The 12,959-nt window shown below is 49.6% G+C and overlaps 1 protein-coding gene across 1 annotated transcript in view; it reads left to right on the top strand.

Moving 5' to 3' along the window:
• The window catches only part of RASGRP3 (RAS guanyl releasing protein 3), a 52,168-nt gene extending 39,409 nt beyond the window's left edge, over nucleotides 1-12,759 (top strand). The window contains exons 15-20 of the mRNA XM_080997713.1: nucleotides 5,579-5,726; nucleotides 7,601-7,637; nucleotides 9,477-9,602; nucleotides 10,866-11,230; nucleotides 11,790-11,801; nucleotides 11,832-12,759. Coding sequence (XP_080853839.1) covers nucleotides 5,579-5,726; nucleotides 7,601-7,637; nucleotides 9,477-9,602; nucleotides 10,866-11,230; nucleotides 11,790-11,798 — 685 coding nt within the window. The 3' untranslated portion in view covers nucleotides 11,799-11,801; nucleotides 11,832-12,759. The remainder of the gene's footprint in view (nucleotides 1-5,578; nucleotides 5,727-7,600; nucleotides 7,638-9,476; nucleotides 9,603-10,865; nucleotides 11,231-11,789; nucleotides 11,802-11,831) is intronic.
• Nucleotides 12,760-12,959: the final 200 nt, after the last annotated feature.

The raw sequence follows: 12,959 nt of genomic DNA on the forward strand, positions 1-12,959 counted from the left end.
TTGGCACTGGCCGGGGTGCCCTCCTTGGCGAGAAGGTATTCTACCCCCTCTTCCCCCCATCTGGAGTCCAAAATCTCCGTGACTTCGTTGATGCGCTCCTCCTGTGCCACTCCCCCTTGCCCGGTTCTCTCTCGGAGCGGACCCGGTGCCGTTCCTGGTTCCTGAAACCTGTGAGGTGCCTTGTAGGGAGTGAGCACCGATCTGTGGAACACCGGATGCATTCTGGAACCCTCCGGAAGAGCCAGCCTGAAAGCCACCGGGTTGACCTGTTCTTCGACTTGGTAGGGCCCCAGTTGTTTATGCCCTAGTTTCTTCTTCGCCAACGACCTGGCCGGCACTGCGTGGGCTGCTAACCAGACCCAGTCTCCCACATGGATCTCTTCGCCAACCCTTCTGTGTTTGTCCGCTTGTACCTTGTATGCGTGTTTAGCCAGCTCCAGGTGCCGCCGCAGCTGATCGTGGACCTCCTGCAACTCCGACGCGAACGCATCTGCTGTCTGCGGCTCCCCCTCCCCCATTCTTTCCAGTCCCGGGAAGGTTCTAGGGTGCCTCCCGTTGTTGGCGAAGAACGGCGTGACCCCCGTGGACACGTGCTTCGTGTTGTTGTAGGCGAACTCGGCGAGAGGCAGGTAATCCACCCACGTCGCAGGCTGTTGATTCGCATAACATCTCAGGTACTGCTGCATGATGGCATTGACCCGCTCCGCTTGCCCGTTGGTCTGCGGGTGTCTAGCCGACGCCAGGTTGATCTTGACGTTCAGGAAGCCCATCAGCCTCTGCCAGAAGTTTGAGATGAACTGTCGCCCTCGGTCGGACAGAATAGACCGCGGCAGACCGTGAACCTTGAACACGTGGTCTATGAACAGTTTGGCGGTTTGTTCCGCCGTGGCCACCTTCGCACACGGAATGAAATGTGCCATCTTGGAGAACAAATCCACCACCACCAGCACAGCCGTCTTGCCCCTCGAGCTGGGCAGATCCGTGACAAAGTCCAGGGCCACTCTCTCCCATGGCTCGAACGGAGTTTGCAGCGGTTCCAGCAGTCCGGCCGGCGGTCTGTGCACTGGTTTGGACCTCTGGCAGGTGTCACACCTCGCCACGTAGTCCGCGACTTCCCCTCTCATTCCGGGCCACCAGAAGTCTCTGGCTACTAATTCCACCGTCTTCTCCTTGCCAAAGTGCCCGGCAGTGGGCGCGTCGTGCAGCTGCTGCAGTACCTTGGCGCGAAGTTCGTCTCCCGGCACGTAGATGGCCCCTTTACGGATGAGCAAACCATCTCGCAGCTGGAACTCGTCGGTCGCTGCCGTGCCCCTGTGCACCTCTGCCATCTTTGCTTGCGCGAAGGAGTCATCCTGCAACGCTCGTCGCACCGCATCCAGGTCAACTGTCGCCGCCGCGCACGCCCACACTGTCGGTGCGAAGATGTGCATGGCGGCCGCTGGCGTTGCCTCCTCCAGATACTGTGGCTTACGGGAGAGAGCATCCGCCATGATGTTGGTGTCCCCCGGGACATACTCTATTCGGAAGTCGAAATTCGCAAAGAACTCAGCCCAACGTATCTGCCTCTGGTTCAGGAACTGTGCCGTGCGCCAGTGCTCTAGATTCTTGTGGTCCGTGCAGACCTGCACCGTGTGCTTGGCGCCGATCAGGAAGTGCCTCCACGCTTTGAACGCTGCATGAATGGCCAGCAACTCCCTGTCCCAGATGGTGTAGTTCTGTTCGGACTTGCTGAGCTTCCTTGAGTAAAACGCTCCCGGCCTCCAAACCCCCTGCGGGTCTTTCTGCAGCAGGACTGCTCCCACGGCTCTGTCCGAAGCGTCTGTCTCCACCCTCATCGGCCTGCTGGGGTTGACATGAAGCAGCTGCTCTTCCGACGCGAAGAGACGCTTGAGTGCCTGAAAGGACTGCTCCGCCTGCTCTGTCCAGATGAACTTCTTTTTCTTGGAGCTGAGCGTGTCCGTGATGGCCGCTGTCTGCATCGCAAAGCCTTTGATAAACTTGCGATAGAAGTTCGCGAAGCCGACAAACCGTTGGACCTCCTTCCGGTTGCGTGGGCTTTTCCAATCCAACACTGCTCGGACCTTGGCGCTGTCCATGGCGAGCCCTTTATCAGACAACTTGTAGCCCAGGAAATCCACCTCCGTCACGTCGAATTGGCACTTCTCCAGCTTGGCGTAAAGCCTATGTTGCTGTAGCCTGCTCAGCACTTCCTTGACGTGTCTGTCATGCTCCTGCTGCGATTCCGAAAAGATCAGGATGTCATCCAAGAAACAGACGCACGTCTTGTAGAGGAGCCCCGCCAACACGTGATGCATGAAAGCTTGAAAAACGTGGGAGCCATTTTGCAATCCAAAAGGCATAACTCTATATTCGTAGGTGCCCAGGGGCGTGAACATGGCTGTCTTCCACTCATCTCCCTCCCGCATGCGAATGAGGTTGTATGCCCCTCGCAGGTCCAACTTGGTGAACACTCTGCCCTTCCGTACCTTTGCGAGGAGGTCGTCGATTCGGGGCATGGGGAAGTCCGATGGCTTGGTCACACTGTTCAAGATGCGAAAGTCCACTACAAGTCTTTTTTGGGGCGTGTCCCGCTTCTTAACAAAGAATACCGGACTGCCCCCCGCTGCCTTGGACTCTCGGATGAAACCGCGCTCCAAATTATGATCTATGAACTCTTTGAGTTCCTGCAGTTCGTCCTCAGACATGGAATACAGCTTCCCTTTGGGCAGCGCCGCCCCCGGCAGCAGGTCAATTTTGCAGTCATATGGTCTGTGGGGGGGTAGCCTGTCTGCCTCCTTCTCGCAGAAAACCTCCAAAAATTCTGCGTACTTGTGGGGAACCGCTTGCAGCGTGCCTAGCTGCAGCTGTGACTCCTCTTCCCCTCCTTCCTGCCTGGGCACGATGCAGTGTTCAGCGCAAAAGGAAGAGCCGAAGGTCAGCTGCCTCTGGTACCAAGCCAGCGTCGGGCTGTGCTTGTCCAGCCAACTCATGCCCAATACAATGGGCGTGTCCGATAGTTGAGTGACATTGAAGCTGATGATTTCCCTGTGATTCCCAAGTCGCATCACCATTGGTGGCGTCTGCTTCACCACTTGCCCCCCTAGCAGCTCCCTGCCATCCACCGTGACAACCTGCAGGGGCAGCGTGGCAGGCAGCAACTGTATAGCGTGCCGGTCGACAAAGTCCTGCCCTATAAAGTCCACATTGCTTCCGGAGTCAATGGTGATTGGCACGTCCATGGTGATTCCATTGGGCAGCTGGAGCGACGCGGTGAGCCTCACTACCGGTTTGGGCGGGAGGGGGTCCATGGGCTGTAAAATCTCTGGGGACTGCTTCACTGACACGTCTGGCTGGGCCCCAGTGCCTCTTCCTCCAACCAGACTCCGTCGTTTCCCTGCTGTGGTTGTCCTTGCTGCGTTGCTGCAGTTACCATTGCTGAGGCTGCAGTGTGCTTGTGGAGCCTCTGGGGACACTCTTTCGCCATATGCTGTGGATCATCGCAGATGTAACATTTCCTGTTCCCTCTAGGAGGCTTCGCTTTCACTGCTGCCGGTGCTAGGGCTCTGGCTGCTGACTGAGCCCTTGCACCTCCAACCTCCATAGGTTCCGCTCCTCCTCCTGGCGGAGGCGTGGATTGCGCACGCGCTGCTTCTCTGGGAAGGAAGGAGGAGCCCCTGGCTGGTTCGCGCCCTCCACGCCCTTCGCCACTGCTCCACGGACGTCCTTCCAGCCGCACCCCCACCGCCAGCGCCCTCTGAACGATCTCCTGCGTGGTCCGGGGTCTCTCCCCCCTCGCAATTTCATCTTTAACCGAGCCGTGCAATCCCTCCCAAAACAGGTCTCTTACAGGAGCCGAATCTCTGTCCCATTCCAGGGCACTGACCAAAGCGAAAAAGCGGGCATGGTACTGCCTTACGCTGGCCCTCCCTTGCTTCAGTCCATGTATCTGCTGCCGAGCAAGATCCACGTCAATGCTTGATAAAAAGCACCCATCCATCGCTTTAATAAAGGCATCCGCATTTTGGAGCGCCGGATCCTTATCTCTCCACAAATTGCGCAGCCATGCTTTAGCATCTCCATGCAAATGGGACATGATGAATCCCACCTTCTCTTGCTCATCTCTAAAGTCTTTGTTCAGCAGTTGCAGTGCACACATTACATCTGCTCTAAAGTTGGGGTACTGTTGCAAATTCCCATCGAAGTGAGAGACCAGACCGCCTGTTCGTCTCCCCAACCCAATCCCCTCCGGTTTGGGTGTCAGTTGCCCTTGCTTCGTAAGCACTTCCAACCTGACCTGGAGATCCCTGTAGGCGGCAGCTGCGTCCTCCTCTCTCTTCCTGGATGCAAGAGCCTCGGCATTCAGTCGTGTCACTGCTTCTCTGAGTTCCGCTATCTGCTGTTCGGCCGTCATGTTGTCTGCCGTTCGTGAGCTCGCTAGTAGGCACCCGCTTTCTCTCCTCTCCGCGAGGACGTAGATGCCCACAATTAAGAGATGGAGCTTACTGTCAGAGCTGCTTCCAGATCCTAGCTCACAGAGGATCACGCTAGCCAGCGATCATTAAATAAAAGTCTTTATTGAGTTACAGTTTCCATTCTCAAGCTGCTGCGTGCAACTCTACGTCTCATGGTTAGATCGGCGAAGCTCCATCTGAGTCTCCGCCCCTTGTACACCAACTTAATATCCTAGCCTTGCTCCACCTTTTCCGCCTGACTGTTCTTCTCTGGGTCCCTCTGCCCCCCGGGGTCTCTTCCTTCCGGGATTCCTCTGACGCTGACGCTGACCCCCCTGACTCTTCTCCCTCCTTTCGGCGGGCTTTAGGACCTGGCTCCCTTTCCGGGCTGCCTACTGCGCCACCTTCCTGTGCATTTGAACTTGGCACTCGCGCCCAACCTTCCACCTTCCGTCTGACCGTTTCTTCGCTCCCCGATGGAGGTGTGGCCACTCCTGACTCGTGCCCTCCCCCCTGTTGTGAGCTGCCAGCGCTTGATCCCTGGCGCCCTTCCTCTTCCCTGCTCTCTGGCGGTGACGCTGGTCCTGATTTCCAACTGCTCCCCTCTGAGTCCCCTCTGGCTCTATCTTCCTGGGGTGTCCCCCTAGTCTCCCCCCTTGCCCTGGCCACTGGTGCTCCTTTCTGTGAATCTTCTGATTCACTGGAAAGACTCGGAGATCTCGGGTCGTCGTCATCACTCATCTTTTCTTCTGCCTCCTCTCCCTCGCTCTCTGTTTCCTCCCTTGCCCTTGCCTCTGCTCCTGAACCCCTGACAGTAAGTTACATGGAACCGATCACTCATTGATCAGTCGCTATGAGGACTGCAGGTGAAAAGTTTTGTTGTTCAGTATCATTTTCTAAAATAAGAGAGACTATGCCCATGGAGAAGGGACAGGGTGCTCTGTTTATCTGTTGCAGGGGCTGCCAATGAGGTCCCCTCCTGGCGTCGTTGGACTCCAACTCCCATAAGCCCTAGCCAACCTGGGATAATAGCCAGTCAGGGATAATGGGAGTTGGAGTTGACCCGATCTGTGGTTTAGAACTAACAGATCTCTCCACCTCCTCCCCCCTTTTTTCTTTTGAAACAGGGATGGCCTTATCAGCAAAGGAGAAATGATGGCTTATTTTCTGAGGGCCAAATCACAGCTGCAGTGTAAAATGGGACCAGGTTTTATACATAACTTTCAGGAGATGACCTATCTTAAGCCAACGTTCTGTGAGCATTGTGCTGGATTTGTAAGTATGGATTAGTGCAGTTCTAATGTACTTGTGGGCTAAGACGTGTTTGTTTCTTCATTTTTTATAATACACTTTTTATCCTGCTCTGTTTCAACGGCTTGAATAAATGTAAAAAACATCAACCACGCACACATTTGTTTTTTAGGAGCGTCTAAATAGACCATATGAGAATGGTATCAAAAGAGAGGATGACTGTAACTGAAGGCACTGGAGTCTGAAATTGAGCCCTACAGTGCAGTCCTAGGAACATAGGAAACTACCTTCCACTGAGTCAGAACATGAGCCTGTCTAGCTCAGGGCTTCAGACAGGAATATTTCCTGGTCCTCCCTGGAGATATCAGGGATTGGACTTGGGGCACTTTGCATGCATTTTTGCACTCTGACCTATAGTACAGCGCTTCCTCTGTCTGTCTCATACATGCCTACTCAGAAATATGTCCCACCGAGCTCATGGGACTCGGTGCCCAGGCAAATGTGCATAGCAGAGGTGGGGAATCAAATCCGGCCATTGTATGAAATGGGTCAAATTTGTCAGGTGGGCAGAACCACCCACCTGCTACTTACCTGACCTTATAGTGACATCAGATGATAAGGTGCTTTCAAGTCCCCTGGTGCTTTGAGGTACCAATCAGCTGACCGGGTCTATTTGCAGTTGGCTCCTGCATCTTAGCAGGGCTTGAACTGAGCACCCATCAGCTAATAGGGCACTCAGTTCAAGCTCCACTTTTCTGCAGGGGTCAACCGCAAATAGCACGGCTGATCCCAGTGAGCTTGAATCAAATGCCTGTCTGCTGGTAGGCACTCAGTTCAAGCCCTGCTTTTCTGCACGGGTCGGCAGCACTACTGAGTTCCTATGAGAAACTCAGTAGTGCAGCTGATTTCTGCTGGTTTGCTGTTGCTGTCAATCAGCTGATTGGTTGTGACAGGAAGTCTCCCTTGTCAATGCCTTTTAAGGCTCCCTTTAGGGCTCCCAGTTATGCATTGGCAGTAGCAACTCTACCTGCCCCTCACCTGATGTCACGTAAGATGCCAGGTGCAGGGCAGGTGGGTATGATTTGAAGAAACTGGCCTCATGGGACAAATTGGGATGCTTGTGAGGCCTAATTTGGACCATGGGCTGGAAGTTTCTCTATTTTGGTGCACAAAATTGCAACTTAACTGCTGCTTTTTTAAAAAAAAATTAATCCCATTTTTTTAGCCCAATACAGTGGTACCTCCGGTTGCGGATGGGATCCGTTCCAGAGGTCCAGTCGGATCCCGAGGTTTCCTCAACCTGAGGACCGCTTCTGCGCATGCACGCGTGGCAAAACCCGGTAAAATACTTCCGGGTTTGCCGCACGTGCATCCCGAAGTTTACGCAACCAGAGGGTTACATAAACTGAGGTTCAACTGTATGCCAAAATTGAATGAATTAAAAATGTAGAAATAAACTGTGTCTATATGTTAACAGCTTAAAATGTAGCTAGGTTATTATTTTTCTCAATTCAAATCGAAAATGGTTTGGTGGGGAAACCATATCAAAATGCAGTATTTTATAAGAGATGAATTGTAGCAACTGTTGTGTGTACACCACTTTCCAGACCACAGTGAGAGTGTGCAGGATTGTGTATCCAGCCCAGAGTCCTTATGGTGATCTGTTGAGTCAGTTCTCCTGTGCTGGCTCACTTGTTGGTCCTGGAAATGGCAAGGGCTAGTGTGCTGCCTTGAGCCTCACAGATGAATGGAGAGCTCTTTCTAACAGGAAGGGTGTTGAGAGCAGTAATTTCCTGTTTGCACTTTTGTAGCCTTTTGTTCCTGCCTTCATAATGAGGTTGTTTTCTTTCCGGCTTTCTTTTTTATACCTTTTTATACCTTTTGTCTTTTAATTGCAGCTGTGGGGTATAATCAAGCAAGGATACAAATGCAAAGGTACTGTAAATAATGTGTGGCTGCCAATTGCAAGTCATAGCCCCTCCAGTTTGTAACATAATGAATCTCTTAATTGCTGGCAAATGAGCAATGCCACATACAATGCACTTTCGACCTCATGGATCTAGAGCAGTGGTTCTCAACCTGTGGGTCCCCAGATGTTGTTGGACTACAACTCCCATCATCCTTGAACTCTGGCCTTGCTAGCTAGGGGTGATGGGAGTTGCAGTTCAACAACATCTGGGGACCCACAGGTTTAGAAAGGCTGATCTAGAGAGTTAGGTGCAGTGCAGTCTTATGCATATTTACAGAGACGTAAGTCCCACTGTGGTCAGTGGTGCTTACTCCAAGGGAAGTAGACATCAGGTCCGTCTTAAGCATATCCGGCGCCGTGGTGGAAAGATCCCTCAGGATCCCGCCCCCCCCCCCCCAATTTCCCAGAGTTGTCAACCTTTTCCCAAGCCTCTGCAGGGGTCGCTCTTCTCCCGCAGAGGCTTGGGAAGGAAGCTGCACGCCCGCAGCTTGGTTGACGGGGCACAGCTGGCGGGCATGCAGGGAAAGGGGAGGCCGCTGACAAAGCTGCGCAGCTCCCCCACTCCCTGGGGCGCCCCTGAGAGGCCAGCGCCCTGGCGCAACATGCCAGTAAGCCCAGTAGGAAAGATGGCTCTGGTAGGCATAGCACTGCAGCCTTAATCACCCGCAAGCTGAAAAACTATTTTCGTTCTTCAGCTCTTCAATTCATTTTAACACTCAGCTTCATTTAGATGCTGTTCACCTTGTCAGATGCTGTGCCACTGACTGCTGTTCTTGCTATTAGTGAATTCAGACAGTGCATGCCAAAAGCTATGTGGCCAATATGGGGCAACTGAGAAACAAGAGGGAATCATGTTTGGGGAGTTGTGAAGTTTGCAAATGTACAAAATAAGCCTTCAAAAACAACAAGCCTTTGGGGAGGAAAAACCTCCCTGAAACAGCCCAGTGAGGACAGAGCATGTGCAGTAGCCACAGGCTGATAAATATCTGTTGGAAGAAAGAAACCCAAACAGAAAATTGGGGTGGGGTGCGGGGTGGAATAGTGTATACCTGTGAAGGGCATGTACTGCTAGCCCACACCATAAAACATGCACTGCGACATTTTGTTGCAGCTCGTTTGTTTGTAATTAATGGCATGTTCCAGCTGAAATTAAGCTGCAGTGAAAAATCTGGCATTTCAAAGTGCTTAGACCTTGTACCCTGCTTAACATCTCCCGTAATGGTGTGTGCATTGAAAAGCAATTCTAGCACATTGGAAGGATGCTTGGTTACTAATGCTCTGGCTTGGCCTTTTGTGACCCTATTAAGTAATCACTAACACCAAGACTGGAACTGCATGTTACAAAAAGCCTGACAAATAGGTTTTCTTAGGAAACACCACTTTTGGAGTGGAGAAACAGTGAAAGGGGGGGGGGGAGTTTCTCTTCCTCCTGCAACCTTCCAGTTTCAAATCAGCTGCTTTTCCCCCTCTGAAGCTCCAAACTCTTTGGAAAGGGTTCCCCAACAACTTTCCCCTTCATTTTATGTCTGTCATGTTTGTACCTGTCAGTGCTGATCATGGTTAATAATGATAAAGAGCATTCTCATTGCTTCACAGAAATAATAATTTGTATGCTGCCCTAGATTCTATTCTAGTGTGACATTTCATGCTTGGCTTCCACTCACATCATGCCACTTACGTGGAAATTCCTCAGACAGACTTTGAAAGCTTTTGCAGAGTTGAATTTTTGTTGTCGTTGTTTGCATCTCTTTGGAAACTGTAGTTTGCCAGATCCAATTTTTCTTTTCTCTGGCAATTTATTCCAGATTGCGGTGCTAACTGTCATAAGCAATGCAGAGATCTGCTAGTTCTAGCCTGCAGGAAGTTTGCCAGAGGGATGTCACTGGGTAGCAGTCACGGTTCTTTGCCTAATAGCCCATCATTGCCAGCAGGTAAGAGAGGACAACAATGGGTTGTTGAACAGTTTCCTTTGTTGCGCAACAATTTATCACATGAGTTTCCAAGAATGCAGTAGCCATTGCTTTGATAAAGCAAGAAGCTTCTTTTATTCCCAAGGATATCCTCAATAACCTCTCTCCCACAATAAATAGCCCTGAAGTGAGATTGATGGAGTATCCTCTCCAGTGAGATGCATGTGGCCCAATTTGCACAGCTGATCCCAAAACCTCACTTCCATGTGTTTGCATGTGAGGCTCCATACCAGAGTAGTGACCTTTGCCCGTGAAACCACACAACTTGCTCAAACCACATGATCAGCACTGCCCTAATAATTTAAGTGAAATTGTGAATATTTGAAACACCATTGAGAGAGCCTGCAGACACCCTGTTCCGCCCATTTGGGGACGTTTTCAGGTCAGGTCACTTCTGAGTTCGGTATGATGCACTTGTATGTGGACGTGCACATATCAGACACGCCTAAAATGGTCTCAGCCTGTACTTCTTTAGGCAGTATGAAGCTAATCTGTGGAACTCCCTTCCACAAGAAGCAGCAATGGCCACCAAGTGGATGGCTTTAAAAGAGGCTTAGACAAATGCATGGAGGAGTAGGCCATCAATGGCTACTAGCCATGATGACTGTTCTCTGCCTCCACAGTTGGAGGCAGCAGGGCTCCTGAATATCAGTTGCTAGAAACCACAGGAAGAGAGAGTGCTCCTTACCATCAGAAAGTGCTTCTGAATGTTTAGTTGGAATCTCCGTTCTTGTAACTTGAATGCATTGGTTCAAATCCTATACTCTGGAGCAGGAGAAAACTAGCTTGCTGCATCTTCCATGTCACAGCCCTTTAGATATTTTAAGATGGCTAGCATATCTCCTTTCAGTCTCCTCTTTATCATGCTAAACATACCTAACTCCCTCAACTGTTCCTCATAAGGCTTGTTTTCCAGACCTTTGATAATATTGTTTGCCGTCTTCTGCACATGTTCAATATCCTTCTTAAAGGTCTGCCCTTGATCAGGACCCTATACTTCTGTTGATGCAGCCTAGAATAGCATGGGGGGTTTTTTTGTTGCTGCATCACACTGTTGACTCATGTTAACCTTGTGGTCTACATGTGGTCTACATTCTGGCTGGGGCTGGTGGAGAACAGCTGGAAGGCCATGGGTTCCCCACCCCTGCTAGAAAAAGGTGATTGGTTTGAAGGAGACAATGTTATTAGTAAAATTAATCTCTGCTTCTTTCTTCCCCTTTGTAGTGCAAGGTGAAGTATTTAACTTTCCTAGTGTAACTCCACAAAATCAGGATCTAGACAGCAGAGCAATCACACTCGTCACTGGCAATTCTCGAAAGATTTCGGTCCATCTACAGCGGGTAACCACCAGCCAAGCAACCCAGACAGAGCCGCTGTGGCATGAGTCTGGTTGGGGAGATTCAGGACCACACACCTTCCCCAAAATGAAGTCCAAACTCCATGGGAAATCAGGAAAGAATAAAGGCTTTGCAAAGTGGGAGAATGAAAAATCGAACATTCAAGCCAATATGGACACTGCAGTAGGAAGTACAGCACATGTGTTGGACCAGAATGGAACAGAAACGCTCCTAGAAAGACAGGAAATGGAGGTGGGTTATAGGATGTCATTAAACGCTTACTGTCAGAGCTTCTGTGTTTTCTCTGAAGTGCTACAATTCAAGTCGTGCCTAAGAATTTTCTTAGATGGGGCAGGACAAATGCTCACCATTCAAGACCATGAGCATTAACTTAATTTATCTGTGGAATTTTTTTGCCACTGTGGCAGTTGTGCATCCTGTTATATGTAAATACACATATAGTTCATGTTCTGATCAAAATATTTAAATAGAATAAATCAAATTAAAGCATGGCAATTGGAATACTGGCTTGAGAGTTAATTTGTATAACCTAATGTCACAGGGTGCAGCTTTTACTGGTTCAGACTGCCTGCTCACTTTATATATTAAAAAACCTCTTCTCATAGCATTGTATGAGCCTAGATTATTTTGCTCCCCAGAGTTGGGGATGGATTTTTGTTACTGATTTTTAACATCAGGTAGCATGATTAATTTGTAATCCAGCATATGCCACCTTGGCATCCCGTTCGCATCCAGAGGTACCTCTGTATTAAGAACTAATATATATTATCTCATTTTTTGTTTGTTACAGGCTAGTTGAGTGGCTGCTGCTGCTGCTGCTGCTGCTGCTGCTGCTGCTGCTGCAAAGCTGGAAGATAGTTCAAGGAAGTACAATGTGATATTCCATAAATTGCCAGATTTGGTTGAACATCATTCCATTGTCAAATTCAGCAGTTTGGTTTTTTCCAAAAATCACCTGTGAAAGAAATTTAATGACAGTTACCGTATTTATTTTTGTTCACATAGGTTAAGTAGTTTGATCAGTCTTGCACAGACAGAAAACAAAGGAGTGTTATAGCTCCAGCGTATCATTATTTGTTTCTATTTCTCGGGCAACTGTGGTTCCAGACTATTTCACCAGCAAGGACACCTTGGCATCTGCAGCAATCACAGTTGTGGAAATCTGCCGGGCACATGTTAATATTTTGGTATATGTTAATGTCACACGTTCCGATATGGACAATGTGCTTTCCCCAGTTCTTTGGGGAATGCAGTTTGAGACCGCATTCTTTGTTTGGCACTGACAGCTACGTCATAAATGGGTGGCACTTGAAGACTTGCACAGCCTAGAGATTCTCTTATCACAAAGAATACCTCTGCACAGTCATTTCATTTCCAGCTTTCGCCAGAATGTTTTGTTTTGTCCCCACCCCAACGAAGTTTGGAAGAGGTTTACATTTTTCTCCATTAAATTTGTAACAAGCTACTGTTGTGTGTGCTACAAAGTCTCCCAGCAATAGTTCACTGGAAGATGTCACCTTCAACATATACCAGATGTGGAAAGGCTTATGGAATACAGGTGCTATGATGAGTCATTGAAAGAACTGGAGAGAGAGAGAGAGAGAGAGAGAGAGAGAGAGAGAGAGAAGACTTTTCAAGTGCTATGCCTTATGATGAAGGATCAGGTAGTACACATTTTAGTTTAATGGTTACTGGTGTTTTGTTTTTATTCTTTTCAGCACACTAGAAGTTACCTAAATAAAACACTTGATTTCATAAAATGCAGTACAGAATGTTTAATGCAACTCAAGAATATACCGAAGCAGTGTGTCCTTCTGCAGAGATCATTTATGAAACCAAATTACATGGGTAAGCTATTGCCTGCCTGAGCTAAGCTTTCCTGGCTAGAAAATGAGAAACACTGTCCCCATAACACTGTGTCAGAATGTTTTATTCTGCAATTTACCGACCCTCTGTATTA

This window comes from Podarcis pityusensis, assembly GCF_964106645.2.
Source record: "Podarcis pityusensis genome assembly, chromosome: 3".
Classification (NCBI taxonomy): Eukaryota; Metazoa; Chordata; class Lepidosauria; order Squamata; family Lacertidae; genus Podarcis; species Podarcis pityusensis.